The 13,185-nt window shown below is 39.8% G+C and overlaps 1 protein-coding gene across 1 annotated transcript in view; it reads right to left on the bottom strand.

Annotated features, from left to right (window-relative positions):
• Positions 1–4,947: 4,947 nt before the first annotated feature.
• Positions 4,948–13,185, bottom strand: part of RBPJL (recombination signal binding protein for immunoglobulin kappa J region like) — a 55,813-nt gene continuing 47,575 nt past the window's right edge. Inside the window, exons 10-12 of the mRNA XM_088154550.1 lie at positions 11,451–11,606; positions 9,108–9,211; positions 4,948–8,080 (exon numbers count right to left, since the gene is read on the bottom strand). Coding sequence (XP_088010676.1) covers positions 7,807–8,080; positions 9,108–9,211; positions 11,451–11,606 — 534 coding nt within the window. The 3' untranslated portion in view covers positions 4,948–7,806. The remainder of the gene's footprint in view (positions 8,081–9,107; positions 9,212–11,450; positions 11,607–13,185) is intronic.

Genomic DNA, 13,185 nt, shown 5'->3' on the forward strand with positions numbered 1-13,185 from the left:
TTGACACAATCCCTTGTGCATAACCTGCAGGATTATGTGCTGATCCTGTACTCCGATAATTGGCAACAGGGACCGTGAATGAAGCAAATCCATATGCATTGGGATCTCATCTTTGTAAGGGAAAGGAATGTTATGCTTTGGTTTTATGATAAGCAATAATCAGTAAATGAAACTCTTCTCAACTCTCCTGGATGGGCCAGGCTGTGAAACCAAGACAAAATTGAATGTGATGCACTGTTCAGAGCAGGAAAAGTGAAACGCTAACATAGCTGTGTAGAAAAAGGTTATATCAGAATCAGTCATCCCCATTCCCACGGGTAGTCAGTTGAGCAGGATCCTTCTTGGGACAATATTGTATTCCCTTTGAGCAATCCATTTATGGCTTGTTTCAATAATAGGTCCTAGATTTGACTAGATTTGTTTGCAAAACCCTTCCCTTCATCACTTGCTCAACTTTGGCATCTGTCATCTAAAACAGCATTTCTCACCCATTTATGCCAAATGCAAGAATTGTACACCTTTTTTTTCCTTGATATGTAGGTAGGTACATGCCCATGTGTGGGTGTGTGGTTACAGTTTCTTACAATTACACCTCTGTGCATGGTTGAAGTTTTCCCATGGATTAAAACTCCCCAACATTGCTGACTGCACATTTCAGCTGTCCCCAACTGCGTGTCCTTCAGCTGCATTAACTTTCAGTCAATGGAATTAGGAATTCCATGGGTTAGAATTGTATATAGTGGGAGGATGTCAGGCTAGGGAATGGTGTGTCATTTCTTGTGGCCACCATGGAGTCTCACTGACCCCAATATTTCCAAACCAGGTACTCCAAAAGCTTCTCTTCCCACTAAATCTAGCTCTGGCTAAAGGTGCCACCCAAATGATCTGGAAAGAACTGGAAAGAAATAGTTGTAAGCCCCAATTACTGTATGCAGTATAAGTGCACCTTGAACATGGTTAGGGTGGGGTTATTGTATATGCATGCATAAGACATGTGGACACACAACACATACAATATTCAGTAATGCGACCTGTCCTCAGTTAACAGGGAGAAAATGCCTTCTGAATTTCTAACATATCTGGATCCATAAATGAGAATTTTGTTATTTACAAACATGCCTTGCTACTTCGTGAACTTCATGTAGCAAACAGTACAGGTAAGCAGACTATATTTTGATCTATGTTATAGAATATGATATGCAGACAGAGATCAAGCTCTCTATCAAAAGCTGGAGAAAATTTTCATCAAACCAGTATTAAGCATGATGCGGCATCACCAGGTATGTTTTATCTAAAGTGATGATTGGGAAAAAAAAGAGAGAGAGGAATAAACAGAGGGATATATTTACTGAATATTTTGTTTTGCTATTCTTGCGTATCCCTTTAATCTGAACCAGTTATTCCCCAAAGGCCTAGTCCTGAAGCATTCTTTGAACCTAATTTTCCCATGGCATCTATGCTCCCAATCAGCAAATATTGATTTTAGCTGACCACAGCATTAGAGTCAATTCCTTGAAGAAACATTTATAGTTTTGAACTATAAATACTAGTATACCGACATTTGAGGGCTTTTGGAAATATTATGGGAATGTTGGAACACCACCACCAAAAAACCACTGAAAAGTATGTTCCTTTGCCCACAGAAATGTGGCCTGCCCTTTTTAAACAAAAAGTCCAGGCCCAGGGCTCACTCCTTACTTCCTGGGCTGTCACTTTCCTAGGGCAGTTCTTAAATTATGTTAAAATTATGCTGTTGTTTTTTTAAAAGTCATATGAGTGCGTATAAATGTACAGTGGGGCAAAAAAGTATTTAGTCAGCCACCAATTGTGCAAGTTCTCCCACTTAAAAAGATAAGAAAGGCCTGTAATTTTCATCATAGGTATACCTCAACTATGAGAGGCAAAATGGGGAAAAAAATCCAGAAAATCACATTGTCTGATTTTTAAATAATTTATTTGCAAATCATGGTGGAAAATAAGTATTTGGTCACCTACAAACAAGCAAGATGTCTGGCTCTCACAGACCTGTAACTACTTCTTTAAGAGGCTCCTCTGTCCTCCACTCGTTACCTGTAGTAATGGCACCTGTTTGACCTTGTTATCAGTATAAAAGACACCTGTCCACAACCTCAAACAGTCACACTCCAAACTCCACTATGGCCAAGACCACAGAGGTGTTGAAGGACACCAGAAACAAAATTGTAGACCTGCACCAGGCTGGGAAGACTGAATCTGCAATAGGCAAGCAGCTTGGTGTGAAGAAATCAACTGTGGGAGCAATAATTAGAAAATGGAAGACATACAAGACCACTGATAATCTCCCTTGATCTGGGGCTCCACGCAAGATCTCACCCCGTGGGGTCAAAATGATCACAAGAATGGTGAGCAAAAATCCCAGAACCACATGGGGGGACCTAGTGAATGACCTGCAGAGAGCTGGGACCAAAGTAACAAAGGCTACCATCAGTAACACACTATGCTGCCAGGGACTCAAATCCTGCAGTGCCAGACGTGTCCCCCTGCTTAAGCCAGTATATGTCTGGGCCCGTCTGAAGTTTGCTAGAGAGCATTTGGATGATCCAGAAGAGGATTGGGAGAATGTCATATGGTCAGATGAAACCAAAGTAGAACGTTTTGGTCTAAACTCAACTTGTCATGTTTGGAGGAGAGAGAATGCTGAGTTGCATCCAAAGAACACCATGCCTACTGTGAAGCATGGGGGTGGAAACATGCTTTGGGGCTGTTTTTCTGCAAAGGGACCAGGACGACTGATCTGTGTAAAGGAAAGAATGAATGGGGCCATGTATCATGAGATTTTGAGTGAACACCTCCTTCCATCAGCAAGGGCACTGAAGATGAAATGTGGCTGGGTCTTTCAGCATGACAATGATCCCAAACACACCGCCTGGGCAACGAAGGAGTGGCTTCGTAAGAAGCATTTCAAGGTCCTGGAGTGGCCTAGCCAGTCTCCAGATCTCAACCCCATGGAAAACCTTTGGAGGGAGTTGAAAGTCCGTGTTGCCCAGTGACAGCCCCAAAACATCACTGCTCTAGAGGAGATCTGCATGGAGGAATGGGCCAAAATACCAGCAACAGTGTGTGAAAACCTTGTGAAGACTTACAGAAAACGTTTGACCTCTGTCATTGCCAACAAGGGATATATAACAAAGTATTGAGATGAACTTTTGATATTGACCAAATACTTATTTTCCACCATGATTTGCAAATAAATTCTTGAAAAATCAGACAATGTGATTTTCTGATTTTTTTTCTGAATTTTTCCAAAATTTTCTGGATTTTTCCCCCCATTTTGTCTCTCATAGTTGAGGTATACCTATGATGAAAATTACAGGCCTCTCTCATCTTTTTAAGTGGGAGAACTTGCACAATTGGTGGCTGACTAAATACTTTTTTGCCCCACTGTATATATATAAAATAAATGAAAATAGTAGACCACACTCCTGAATCATGGAAGTGGGATAAATAGTTCAACTTTGGGTTTCTTTGTTTTGTTTTTTGGATTCTTCTTTTCTCCAGCTTAGAAATATAAGTACAGGTACAAGCACATCAAGCAAGAACATAAAGTTATATAAATGGCATCCGAAGTCTGCACAGGCACAGGAATGATGATAATAAAAAAAGGAATACAGGAATGAAAATCTCAGTCATTGTAGCCTTTTCTAAAAGCCTCTTTAAAGAAGAAAATACTCCCCTTATGCTAGGCAACTTTTCTAAAAAGTGCATTCCAGAAAGTCTGTGCCATCACGGAAAAAGCCCTGCTCCTTTGGCCCCCGTGCCAAACCTCAGGTAATGGTAGAAATGCAGAGCAAGACCTTTGTGGGCAAAGAAACAGCATCTGATGGGACCAATGGGTGGAAGGCCAATATTCTCTATTGATATGACAGACAGTCAGACAGAAGCTTTATTTTGGCCATTGACCAGTAAAAATATATTCAGTAAAACAAACAAAGCAAAGTTAACTCCTGTTTATATGTAATTTTCTCCTGTGGCATTTCATCTCTGTTCCCCCAGAAAGCCTGGACTGCAGATAGGCAAATGGCAGCCCCTGTGGATTTTGCTGCATGATGTCACTGCCTAATTTTCTTGCACAAAAAGCCAACTGTATCTCTAGGACTCTGCCAATATATTCACCACAAAGAAGAAATAGACTTGATTTAAATCCATATATCCATTGCCCGTCTACCTCACCCAGCTCTGTCCTTTCCCTGAAAATAGGGCAATAAATTAGTTTTTATGTGCCCCAAATATCAGACCAAGTCTATATATTGCACTATTCATGGATAATGCCCAAGGGGCTCTCCACCCACCAACATCCTCTAGAGTTTGACTGTGCAATGTACTTGCCCCTGAGCAACAAGAAGATCACTTGGGCAGTGAGGAGAGGTTGGGAGCAGAATGGACTTTTTGTTTGTGTTTTGCTTGTTGTACTAAAAATGGAATTTATCATGTAGGAGGGGAGTACTAGTTGGGGTGGGGCATAATTCCTGCCAAACTGCAGCAGTTGCTTTCCTTCAAGACATAGTGTTCAAAGTGTCAAGATTCCTTAGACTGACTATTGGAGTTTTATCTCATCATTTCCCAAATATTTTGGGTGGATTATAGCACTAATCAGTGAAACTATTCAGCAATAAAAGAAAAAAGGTCAAGACTCTGAGATAGACCCTGCACTTTGAAGATCTGCATAGCTCCATCAATGTCTGGTTTGCACATCACATGAAGCCATGATTTACCAAGCCAACATTTGTTCAATAAGAGGGAATTGGCTGAATTCGTAAAACAATTTAAAAGAAAATGAAACAGCTTTAACCAAAAGTAGCCAAGTGTCTTGGCTTTCGGAGTAATACTTCTAAATATCCATTTCTAATGCCTTACCTTTGATATTACAAATGCTTCATACAAGAGATATTATAGATGTCTTTTCTGAATTTACATCACATTTATTTAGGGGTGCATCAAAGAAAACAAAACACAAACACAAATACACAAACCAGGGAGACGATTATACCCAACTGCTCAATTAAAAGTGAACTTTGTGCCACTTTTTGAATAGTAAACTCTATAGCTGAGTCATATGTCGCACTAAACCACAATGTAGTTTATTTCTTAGCAGCTTCCCCCAACTTAGTGCCCTCCATATAATGCCGATCCATCACTGCATATCCATGAGAGTTTCCCCTTTCTGACAGTGATGGGCATGATAATGCACCAACTCTGGTGAAGGTTCATAAGCTGGTGAAGACTATTTGGCACTCATTTAAGTTAACAAATATACAATCAATTCATATTGCTTTAAAATGGTTGAAAGACGTAATCACTGAAACCCACATGCTACAAGACAAAATTACTTGCACTGCAGCCTAGAGGTGCTTTCTCTAACCTGGTGTCATCCAGATATGGTAGAATCCTTGGAATTCTCCAGGCTTGGGAATTCTGGATGTGGCAGTCCCATCCTATCTGGAGAACATTAGCCTAACATATTAAACTGGCAATACTCCTGTCTCTCCTCGGTATTTAAAAGGTTGTTGTGATGCTAAAATAGGGAGATGTAGGTACATTGCTCTGGACTCGGGAATGAAGAACAGTCTAAATCTGTATATGAAAATAAAATACACCTTGGCTTTTTAAGGTCTAGTTAGAACTGGGCGAGTGCTGAGTTTGTGAATGATTGGAAGTGCTTTGGTGTGTCAAAGGTGGGTCACCTGTTAATGAGATCAGCATGCTCAGTGAATAAATGAACGGAGTCTTTGACACTGTAGAAGTACCTAAGTTAACATAAATGGACATGGGTGAGAGCCCAGTCTCAGAAACCATTGGCATCAAATGAGTGCTGTGCTAATCTGAAGCACACCAACCACAGGATTTCAAATGGCCACAAAACGCATTGAGAAAAAACGCATTGAGAAACCTTCCACCATTAAAGCCCTGTGTAGAGAAATTTTTTTTTTTTTTTTAAAGGTTTCTTGTTGGCATGGATTGCTTGGCTGTTTTAGCAGGCTGACAGTCACTAACCTGTGGTCTGTTCCACCCGTCTCCTCTATAAGCTTTCAAGAGTTCCTTACAGGTTAGAAAAGCCAGTACAGTTTTGGCAACATGTTCCCTTCTAAGTTAGCCTTGGATGCTAAAACATTTCTCAGAATGTTGGATTGGCCCTTTGATACAGCATTCATCTAAAGACCTTCAAGCCAACAGCATGTATGGGAAATACTATATATGTTTCCCAACATCCTTTGAAACTTGCTAGAAACTTATTAATAAAAAAATTGTGCATGCATTTATGCATGAGCAGGCCCAAGCAGTAGTGGTTCAATGAAGGGTCTTCTTTAGCTGGCCTAATGAATGGCATCTTGTTTCATCTGGCCCTCCTCCTTTTCTACTGCCTCCTGCAAGGAGATATCAAACATTACTGCCTTCTCACTTCCCTCTGGTAGCTTTTAAGATTGCATTGCTTGCTTAAAATTAATTGGCAATCGGACTCCCACTCAACTTAAAAGAGGGTTTAACCCTTTTTGAGAATTCATACTGAACACTTGAAAAAGGCCCACTATTTTCCCCCACCTTCAGTCACGTTCTTGCTTCCTTGAAGCAAGGGGAGCTGAAAAATGGTGTTGGTTAAGAATTGAACTGGAGACAGCTTGCCAATTTTTACAACTAAAGCTGAAAGCTTAACTGTGTGAAGATAGCTCTTTGATGCCACAATCCCAAAGAATGATGTGTTTCTCTGGGAAAATGCCACCTTGTATAAAATGGTGCTGTTTCAGATATTTGGCCACTGTAGGAAACTGCTTCTACAGTGGAGGTTCTTTCTCAGCCTTCAAAGAAGGACAAGTGAGGAGTGTTAAAAGTCAACTGAATGGTTGGAGGGAGTTTTTGTTTGAAGCAAAAAGTATCTAAAGATATTCCTCCCACAGACAAGTGTGTATCTTCTGGAAAGTATAGAAATGTGGGAAGTGCTCTGTTTTAAATGAGATGTCTTTGATGGATTTGTTTCAGCATATTTATGTAACCATTTATCGGCAACACCACTACACAGACTCATTTGATCTCCATTGTTTTAGAAGTGCATCATCAAAACCCAAAAAGAGGTGAAGAGGAATTAATTTCTCTACAGCAGAGTGTAGTCTAACTACATTTTGCTTCAACTGCACAACAAAAACTACCCATCTCTTAATGATCACCCAATAAATAAAATCACCCAATTGCATCCACAGGGGGAGGTGGGGTGGGGTGGGGTGGGGGTCAAAAAAATAAAAGAAAAAAGGCAATTGTGGTAGTCATCCTGATATTTTATCTCCCCCCGCCCCGCAAATGCCTCTGAATGTACCCATCTACCAACTCTCACATTTGCATTAAAACCATCATTGAGACACGATACTGGAATTGCTTGTTATTGCTGCATTTTACTAGATGCTTGATAAATATCCAACATGAGTTTCTCTGCCTGTGCTGATATAGCTACAATTATATATAATGTACATACAATTGTATAATGCATATTAATAATATATTCTACTGAGAATGGGATTCTCTAAGGTGCCAAATGCAGGCGAATACATCAGCAATCCTGTTCCTTACTAAAGCAATGCATTGCTGTTAAGTAGTCTGATTCCTGCTTCTCTTGTGTCGAAGCACAGATCTGTCAGTTTTAATATGTGTACAGAGCATGATTTAAAAATAAATGTTCAAATAATCCTATTTTAGAAAAACCACATTTCAACATTTTATAAAAGTCATGTATTTGCCACAGTTTCTGCTGTAGGGAAACAATGGTGACCATACAGTCCAGTTCTAACTTTGCATGAAAAGGTGATAATTTGTCTTGGTGAACTCTTGATGGATGGTATTGAGCAAGTTGTCAGAATCCTGCATCATCTCTGGCAGGAGTGGTTGGCCAGACAGGAAACTCTGTTCTGGTGTATATGTGAAGCTGAAAGTGCTAGAATAAATCAGACCATCATTCCTTAATAGCAGAAGGGGGACAGTGATTGGGTATCGCAACCACCTCCAGTCATGGCTGAATGCAGAGACATCAGGAACAACACACACTAACGACTTGGAATTCCTAAACAAAGAAATACATATTTGTTTGTGTGTGTGTGCACGTACATACCCACAATATGTGCCTTTTCTCCTCTCCCTCCACCATATTAGAACAGAATAATCAGTATGGAAGGCTAAAGAAAGGCTCAATAGATTTTTCAGGCAGTTAAACTGGGGCAGTGATTATGATCAGTGGTTTGCGCAAAAAAATCTGGACAGTATGGGTTTCAGTCATGATGCTCTCTGATTAATCTTGGGCTAATCTTTATCTCTAAGGCTAACCTCGCATGCAGTGTTGTCATGAGGATGAAAATGAGATAGCTCGATATACTTCGTCTTGATTATCTTGCAAAAGTACTTTATCTGTGAGAGCTAGTTCTGGCAAAGTCAGAAGCAAATAGTCTGAACCTAGACTTACTTGCTATAGTAACTAGAATGGATAGAAACCCTTCTCCCATTCAGAAGTAAGAGACCTTGATCTATGGAATAGTGGCTATGGAACTTGGCTAACACGACCAAGAGAAAGAGGCACATAGCTGAAACTTTGACTTTACTATAAATAGGGCTTGGATGTTCTACTTGACAGTGAGTGGATTTTTTCTTAGTGGTTTTTCTAATTTTTGCAATAAATTTACTCAAATCCCTACCTGACTTCCAGTTCTGGTATCAGCCACAAAAAGCCTGATATTATATATATGAAATAAACATTAGAGACTTTTGGACCCTATTTCCATATTATCAGAAAGGGAATAGTGACTCTTCTTTTCATAGAAACCATACAATTACATTGCCACTCCTTTGTGATTCAGTTATCTTTCTTTTCCTGTGTCAGGCACAGGGAGACTCAAGGTTTTTAGAAGGTGCTACCTTCTAATGTAAGTAAGAACATTGACATTACTAAGCACAACAGCCAAAGCTGTACTGATTCATTCCAACCACTCCTGACCTCTCCTGAAGATATGATGTTGGATGTTGTGCAAAGAATAGTTGCTATGGAACTTGCCCGGCTGATCATACCATGTTTTCAGAATAGTTTGTTTCTGCTTTACCTGTACATAGTCTCTGCTTCCACATCTCCAAACCAAACTTTCAAATTTGCGTGGAAGTAGTTGCCTTGGACTTCTAGCATTGCCACATCCCCTCCTCCTGTCAGCTGTGAAAAACAAACCCAAGCATGGGATCATCCATCTTATCATGAGGGTACAATAACCAGCACTCTGTCCAAATCCTGCACCTCTGGACATTAAAACATACATATTCATATCTTGTATTGGAAGGCTTCTTGGCTACCCCCCCCCCCAGGATTCCATGGGAGAAGCTATTGCTTCATTGTCAAGAACTTGCTTTGCCTAAAGAAGACCCTTTTTTAATTCTTGGCATCTGTTGATGGGATTGGGAATCTTCTATTGTCAGTTTGAATAGAAAACATTGCATTAGTTAGACCAATAATCTAAAGTAAAGCAGCCCAAGGTTTGTATGCTTGTGTTAGGGCAGAGAGGGACAACCTGAACTTTTAGGACTTATGGTCCTCCAAAGCCTGGGGGTGTAGCCCTCAGAGTGAGTCCAGATCACACTGTAATTTTTAATATGATAGAAAGCCAAAATTATTAAATATACACAGAATAATGGCATTACTTATGTTTAATATATTTATCTTAAATTTTAATTTAAATAAATTTAGCTTTATTCAGAGCAGGCTCAAATTGGATGCATTATGTGAAAACAGAGCTCTCTAGAGAAGGCTCTAATGCTGGGAAAGATAGAAGGAAAGAGAAGAATAGGATGACCAGCAGCAAGGTGGATGGCAATGGGTGCACCATTGGAAGACCTGAAAGACCAGGTTAGGGACAGATTGTCATAGAGAAAATCTATCCATGTGGTTGCTAAGAGTCAACACTGATTTGATGGCACATAATCAATTTATTCAGAGCCCACATACTTTTTGGAATTTGATCCTCAGCACATCACTTAAAAGCCAAGTGTGGTTCTTGGCCTGAAAAACATTAGACATTACTTGGCTGTACTCTAGGGCAGGTCTGCACAACATGTGGTCTGTGGCCCACATGAGGCCTGCTGGCATTTTTTAGAAATGTAATAAATTCACTGCTGTTGTCATTGCCCCAAAAGATGCACTGCCAAGTGCCTCCAGGCCTCCCTGCCATCACCAGCTCCAACACTGTTCTGTAGCCACTGAACAGCTGATTGCCATGCCAGGTATTCCTTTGCAGCTCGCAATTATTTTTTTAATTTATCAATGTGGCCATTTCCCCTCTACAAATTGTACAGGCCTTCTCTAGGGTGTTAGGATAGGCAGGTAAGAACACTTAATACCTGAATGTGAACATTTGTTGGGTATATCTGCATATATATTTAAACTCCTTCCAAAGTTGTTCTTGTTTTCAGGTAAAAGAATGCTGAATTCTTGAAATTACAGAAATTGTAGTTCTGTAAAAAGGTTAAGGAATCTAACAAACATTTTACTCCCCTCTTCCCATTAGAATTACACGTCCAAGGTAAAGCAGGTTGATAACAGAGATATACTGTACTTTGGGAGTTTTAGAAGTAAGAAAGAAGAATATGCAATGGAAAACGAATCCATTGGAGCATGGTGGGCAGGAGCCTATCACTTTTGTAATGCCAATAGGCTGGAAAACATGAACCTCTCCAGAGGTTGCTGAACTGTTAACACCTGTTGTCACTGAACACCAGCCATCCAATCTAGGGCTGAGTGTTGAACTCCAACAATACCTGGAGAACAGCGGTTTCCCAGTCTTCTGCCATAATCAAGCCATGTTGGGAGGGGGTGAAATGTATTAATGCTTATAGAAGTCACAGTAATAAATAAGTAATTTATATGGGAAAGCAGAAGTCTTTGACATAGTTCATATAATGTAGTTTCCAAACTGCATTAAGACAGCAGAAAAACAAACAAACCTCAGGTTATGCCTATTTTTATGCCTTCCATCTGAATGCATCCAAGACATGGAGGAACACAAGGGACCAATATAATCCTTCATTTTGGCCCCATCTACAAAATATATCTTTCTGTACCCACACTTCAGCTTCTGCTTTCCTTTCTCTAAGGAGCTCCATAATAGCCTTGTTGTTGTATTCTACATTAATTCATCCATACAAATTGCCAGTCTCTGGTTCAGTGAAAACTGAATGTTCTGTCTAAGCTGTTTATAAGATGGTTGTACAAGTAAAGAGTAATTTCATATAATCCACACAATCTTGATTGCCATTTCAAGGAAAGAAAGACAAAATGAACTTTCAGCTTTTGATGTTAGGGCTGGAGATGAAGTCATTAAGATGAATTAGCCAACATTTCTTCCCCTGATTTTTTGCACAAAGCAGCAAGGCAAAAAAGCAGGAAAAACCCCTCTACATACCTCCAAGGTTGTTATAAGAGGGACAGGGCCCACCGGATCCTGGATGCTGGTTGGGCTGAGGCTGAATGAGTATTCCACTGTTTCTGTTCCAATGATGGTCCAACAGGAACTGTCATTCAGCAATTCCCGATTTGTTTCTTTGGGACAAGGAGATGCCTGCATAGCAATAAACATCAATTTTGAATATATTCACCAATGGTATTTACAAACCACTTTTCTGCCCACCGAAATACAATTATTCTATAAAATCATCACAAAAACAAAGGAAAAAAAAAAGGAAAGAGAGAGAGAGAGACACTTACTTAAAACAACCCAAAGCAATATTAAAATTCTTTAGAAATCAGCGAACACTTGCTTAAAATGCAAGAGAGATGGAGCCAGCCTGACTTTGGAAAAGAGTTCCATAGCCTTCTATTTAGAGCTAAGGAATTGAACCATGGCAGTGTTTTTCAAACTTGGCAACTTTAAGATGTGTGGACTTCAGCATGCTGGCTGGGGAATTCTGGGAGTTGAAGTTCACACATCTTAAAGTTGCCAAGTTTGACTGAGGCAACTTTTTGTGACTGCACTGGCCATGCAGCTATCCAAATTTCCATGCTAGCTAGGAATCCTGGGAGTTGTAGTCCAGATATTGTGAGTGAAAGGTTGGGGAAGCCTAAACTAAGCCCTAACTCATATTATCTGAACAATATGGTAGTTGTCACTTTGTACTAATGTTTGATAGAATTATGTTAGTGAAATAATGAAGTGCTTGAATAGTGGAATTATGCAGTTTACATATACTTGCAACTTTCCATTTCAGTATTTCTAGCCTGCAAAAAAAGCGCAGGGGAACTTTTTTAGGATCTTCCCATTCCTATGCTGCTGAAATGACCTTGGTTATGGTCATGGGGAAACAGCAGTCACATCCAATTCAGGTAAACCTTGGTCAAGCTTTGCCAATTATTTCAGTTTGCTCAGGGGCCAATGTAGATAGCCATCTGTAATTCTCTAGTTGTGGCCAATTAATATAGGTAGTCCCTGGGTTAAGAATGCCTGGTTTAAGGATGACCCATAGTTAAGAACGGAGCCTATTGTAACAAAATTTGAGTTAAATACACAATGATTTGAGTTAAATACACAATGGATCAAGTTAATCACACAATACTATTTATACAATATTATACAATAATACTGTTCTGGCTTACATACAAATTTGATTTAAGGACAGACTTTGGGGATGGAACTCGTTCCTAAACTGGGGACTATCTATACTGATACATTATAATGTACTTTTCCTTCTGGCAAGTCCCAATTTTCATGGGAAAAAAAGGGAAGTGGTGTCTGTATGGTCTATTCAGATAGTCTTCTGCATATATTGAACACATGAAGGGAAAAGTGATGATGTGCATGTTAGTTCAACCCATCATGGCCCTTCTCTTTACCTTCTATGAGTAGGAGGTAAACTTCACAGGTGTCTAGCACTAGTTTTCTAGGGTGTTAAACTGTATATGGATTGTGCACTCCCAGAAGCCTCATCAGTTCAAAAGATCTCTGTTTATTCTTGGAGGGTTAATGAGGATGGGTGGAACTTACTTGCTCATCTGCTTCCTCTTCTCATTTGTAGATTGGATTTCTTCCTCTGAGTACAAACAAGCACATTCTTGTTTGTACTCAAACAACCTGAACAGCTTCAAACTTTGCTGCTGCCTGCATTATATTTAGTTCCAGGCTAGGTTGGTTACTGGAAGACATC

This window comes from Python bivittatus, unplaced genomic scaffold (assembly GCF_059951505.1).
Source record: "Python bivittatus isolate LINGU-HERP-01145 unplaced genomic scaffold, Pbiv_v1 ctg000700_np1212, whole genome shotgun sequence".
NCBI lineage: Eukaryota > Metazoa > Chordata > Lepidosauria > Squamata > Pythonidae > Python > Python bivittatus.